The sequence below is a fragment of the Nicotiana sylvestris genome, chromosome 12 (genome assembly GCF_000393655.2).
Source record: "Nicotiana sylvestris chromosome 12, ASM39365v2, whole genome shotgun sequence".
NCBI lineage: Eukaryota > Viridiplantae > Streptophyta > Magnoliopsida > Solanales > Solanaceae > Nicotiana > Nicotiana sylvestris.
This window is the reverse complement of record NC_091068.1, coordinates 103,851,053-103,856,195: the sequence shown is the minus strand read 5'-3', so window position 1 is coordinate 103,856,195 and position 5,143 is coordinate 103,851,053. Positions and strand designations below refer to the sequence as shown.

The following is a 5,143-nucleotide window of genomic DNA, read 5'->3' as shown; positions in this document are numbered from 1 at the left end:
TGCACCTGAGTTAAAGAAGAGGTTGACCACTACACCTGCATTAACCATACCGACAGGTTCGGGTGGGTTCACAGTGTATTGTGATGCCTCCAGAGGTGGTCTTGGGGTGTGTTCTTATGCAAGATGGAAATGTTATTGCTTATACTTCCAGACAGTTAAATAATCATGAGAAGAACTACCTTACACACGACTTGGATCTTGCAGCAGTGGTGTTTGCATTAAAGATATGGTGACACTGCCTATATGGCAAACACGGTGATGTATTTACAGATCACAAAAGCCTCCAGTACATTTTCAAGTAAAAAAGAGTTAAATTTGAGACAGAGAAGGTAGCTCGAGCTATTGAAGGATTATGACATCAATATCCTTTATCACCTAGGCAAAGCTAATGTGGCAGCAGATGCACTTAGTAGATAGTCAATGGGTATCCTGACCCATCTTGCATTACAAAGGCAAACTTTGGGTCGAGAAATTAAAAAGCTAGCAAATGATGGAATTAGATTGGATGAGATCGAAGAAGGAGGTATAACTGCTTATGTCTTAGCGCAATCCTCTCTTATTGTGCATGTTAAGGCTAAGAAAGACAAAGATCCGCACTTAATAAAGTTAAAAGAAGGAGTCAGAAACAAATAAATCACTGCTTTCACTCTAGGAAGTGATGGAGTTTTGAAGTTGAATGATCGATTTTGTGTGCCTGATGTAGATGGGCTTAGGAAGGACATGATGGAAGAAGCTCACAGTTTGAGGTACTTTATCCACCCAGGTGCTATCAAAATGTATCTGGACTTGAAAGAGTTTTATTGGTGGAAAGGCATGAAGAATCAAGTAGCAGATTATGTGGCCAAATATTTGAATTGACGGCAAGTCAAAGTCGAGCATCAGAGGCCTGGTGCCCTAGCTCAATATATAGAGATACCACAGTTAAAATGGGAAATTATTAATGTGGATTTTGTAGTAGGTCAGACTCGCACATACTGTAAGCATGATTCAACTTGGGTTATTGTAGACCGATTGACAAAGTCCGTGCATTTCCTACCAGAAAAGACGATAGATTTCGCAGAGCAGTATGCACAATTGTACATAAAAGAAATAGTCCGATTGCATGGTACTCCAGTTTTAATCATATCCGACATAGAACCTCAGTTCATGGTGCATGTTGGTAGGCATTTCAGAAAAGATTAGGTACCAACGTCAAAGTGAGCGTCGCTTTCTATCCACAAACCGACGGTCAAGCAGAAAGGACCATTCAGACTCTCAAAGATATGTTGCGAGCATGTGTTATAGATTTTGGAGGTAATTGGGATGATCACTTACCACTTATAGAATTTCCTTACAATAACAACTATCAATCCAGTATTGGTATGGCTCCTTATGAAGCGTTATATGGGCGAAGATGTTGGTCTTCAGTGGGTTGGTTTGAAGCAGCAGAGGTGCCGATGATCGGTCCAGAGTTTGTTTGTAATCCTTAGAGAATGTTCAACTAATTGGAGAAAGGCTGAAAATGACTCAAAGTCGTCAGAAGTCCTATTCTGACAAGAGGCATCGTGACTTAGAGTTCATGGTCGGTGACAAGGTGTTTTTGAAAGTTTCACCAATGAAAGGAGTTATGAGGTTTGATAGGAAAGGGAAACTTATTCCTAGATTTATCGGACCTTATGAGATTATAGAAAACAAGGGAAACGTGACTTATGAGCTAGTGTTGCCCGTTGAGTTGTCCTCTGTTCATCCTGTCTTTCACGTGTCTATGCTTAAAAAATACATTCATGATGAGTCGCATATAATACCTGTCGATGCCATAGAAATTAAAGAAGGCTTGACTTATGAAGTGGCACTTATAGAAATTCTCGATAGGCAAGTAAGAAAGTTGAGATCAAAAGATATAGTATCGATAAAAGTTTTGTGGAATAATCATGATTCAAAAGAGGCTATGTAGGAGGTCGAGGAAGATATGAGGAAGAAATATCATTATTTATTTGAGGAGCAAGGTATGTGAACCTAGGTTTGGCTTGGTATTTATATTTTATTTATTAAATACAAGTTAGCATATGCTTATGTCCTTGCTAGATTATACTTAGTTGTTGAAGTAATTTAGTTTATGTCATAGTATATTTAGTTATTAAATAATTTAGTTCAATGCCAGGGTACATTTAATTCATTAAAGTTATTTACTTTTTGCTGAAGTGTTGTGCTTTAGATTTTAGTTAGCTATTGTAGTATCTCCTTGCCGGAGTGTAAGTAATAAGTTTATGAGTTGTGTATGGTGCTTATGAATGAACTGTTATGGTATATTTGGTTGTTGCTAGTATAGTGTGGTATTGGTGATAGGGATTTCTTTTTGAATAGTCAAATTTACAGGAGAGACTCTGCCGAAATTTTTAAAATTTTAGGGAGTTAGCCAAAATTTTGAGTCCCTTGGGGAATGTGAGTAGTGCTAAGAAAATTTAAGAAGTTCAAGGACTTAAGGAATGATTGTTAGCTTAAGAATAAGGCCCTAGAAACATTCGAGGACAAATGTTTCTAAAGAGGGAAGATTGTAACACTCTTCAAATCTATAAAAGTTTCAACACAAGCTAAATATAGAACTTAATTTTGTTTTATCTTATCTTGAGTACATAAAAAAAGAAGATATACTTCGATTACGGACTTAAACCCTTGTGATTGACTTTTGATTTACTTCTCTATTTATAAATAATTGAATATACAATTAGAAGAATATTATTAATTTTAAATTATTAATTATTAAAAGTGGGTATCATTAAATACTTGCTAGGTCAAAAAAAGCAAGACACCTAATATTTGGGCCTAAAACCCATAGAATGATCTGTTGAAAGACAAAAAAAAAGGAAAAGGCTTAAAGCCTTAGGAGGAACAAGAAGAAGGGCTGTAAAACAATTGCTAAGAATTAAACACAACAAAGGCAGCTTTATGTTTTACAAGAAGCAAGAAACAGAGGCAGTTTTGCCTCTTGACTACTTCGGACCTTCTTTAGGCCACGATTGAGGCAGTTTTTTTTATGGGATTGTAAGCTATAACATCATTATACACTAGAATCTAACACCCTAATGGGGTGAACTCATAGGAAAATTTTACAAAATCTCAACAACACCCATCAAGCAGGAGTTAGGTTTTTGGTGTTACAAGATAAATTCTTCACTTTTATTGGATTTCTATAACAGGTTAAGGTTGTTAGAGATAGTAAAAATAATTTAGAACAAGACCTCACCCTAAACGTTGAACCTAAAGTTCTTAGAGTTGAGAAAAGATTAATACTTTGGGAAAGTTGGATACTTATTGTGACTTATTATTGTAGTATTTGATCGTTGAGTTGATTACAAGAATTGAAACTTACATTGTTGCTTGAAAGGAGAAATTGAGGTGAGGGGATATAACCCGTTACTAAAGTGGTTCTACTTACAAAAACACGCCCACAAAGCGTTTGATAAAATATTTAACGAGTCAACATGTGCTTAATTGGAATGTGTGAATACATGTTGACTAAGTATATTCTAATTAAAGCTTATATATTTTTCTCGAGAAGTATAATAATCTATTTTTAATATTTTTATGCTTTTTATGTGATCTTACGTGTTAAAGTTTCAAGAGTTAGATAGAACTTTTAAAGATAATTTGAGTATTTTTATTTTATGCTTATGCTATGTATACACTCAAGAATATTATTATGAATATTGATAGATCACTTTCAAAAAAGATTTAGATTTGAAAAGTCACAAGAAGAAGTTTTAGAAATAAAAGATTTTTGGGAGTATCCTCTATTCTGAGAAGGGGCTAACGTCCAGGCCGAGGGTCCTCACCAAGGCATTGCCTTCCTGGAACTATTTGTGCCAAAGTAGGGAGCACACGAGTCTTGGGTCTTGTTGCTGAGAATTTACTTAGCCAGGCTTGTGAGCACGTGATTTTTGCCCTATGAGAATCACTCCCAAAAAATTCAAAATAAAATAATTTTTTCCGTTGTTTCCAATTTTGTGGATTTTTATAGTATTTTCTGTCATTATTTGCATGAGTTCGTGCGTGTTTGTATGTTTAAATAAATGAAAAATACAAAAAAACAAAAAATAGATTGCATTTGCATTTAGGATTTAATTTTTATAATTTTTTTTAGTTGAGTATTAAATTACTTATTTTTACAAAAATGAAAGAATCAAAAAATAACGTATTTTGCATTTTAAAGTGTTTAATGTTAAATTGTGTGATTATTTTATTTTTTAGTATTTAATTACTTGTGATAAATATTATTTAAAGTAGATTAGTATTTTAAGTCAATTTTGGTTTTATAATTTGAGTTAGGATTTTTTGGTTTTAATTTTGAAGACAATTTAGGTAGAAAAAGAATTCATAAGAGAAAAGGAAATCAAATTGGGCCAAACTCAATTTAACCACCAAAGCCCAAATCAAATACACCCAAACCTGCCCTAAATCAGCCCAAAAACCCGTCCCAACCAGTCCGGCCCTATACTGAACCAAACGACGTCATTTGGACTTGCCTCAATCCGAGTCGTTAAAGAATTGTTCATCCAACGGTCTAGAACACACCCCATCGCCCGTATCCGACCCCGACCCATTTTTCAGAGACCGATCCGGTCTCAAAGGAATCTAAAATGGTGCCGTTCCATTTAGTCAGATGATCCAGGCCGTTGATCTCGTTTGATCGAACGGTCTGGATCCAATTCCACCCCAGTATATATGTGTCCAACCAAACTCGCCCCCTTCAGAACCCTTCAACCCTTTCGTCTCTAACCAAACCCTAGAGACGCCGCCACCATACCCTCACCGCCTTAGGGTGGCGGCGCCAACTCCGTTCACCCTCATCTTTACACCATAGAACCACCCCGAGCCCCTCTTACCAAATCCATCATTAGTTTCCTTCGAATCTGACCGGAACTCGTCGAATTTTAAATCTAAGTTCGAACCTAAAAGTTCAAAATCAGTTTCCTTTGAGCCTGATGACACGCATCGATCCAAGCCTCTAGTTTTGGGATTAGAAAGTTGACTCACTACAAAACCGATGTTGTTCATTTGTTCTTAATAAAGAACAAATGATTAGCATCAGTTTGGGGTGAGTCACAGTATCAAAGCCAAACCTGAGTTCAAGCCTGTTTGGTGAGTTCCCTTTCATTTTTTCTGT

The 5,143-nt window shown here is 36.0% G+C and overlaps 1 protein-coding gene across 1 annotated transcript; it reads left to right on the top strand.

Annotated features, from left to right (window-relative positions):
- The first annotated feature begins 420 nt into the window (after positions 1–420).
- Positions 421–1,469, top strand: LOC138883485 (uncharacterized). Its single transcript, XM_070164174.1, has 4 exons — positions 421–523; positions 653–746; positions 1,007–1,064; positions 1,164–1,469. Exons 1-4 carry the CDS (start codon positions 421–423, stop codon positions 1,467–1,469), a joined length of 561 nt encoding a protein of 186 aa, XP_070020275.1.
- Positions 1,470–5,143: the final 3,674 nt, after the last annotated feature.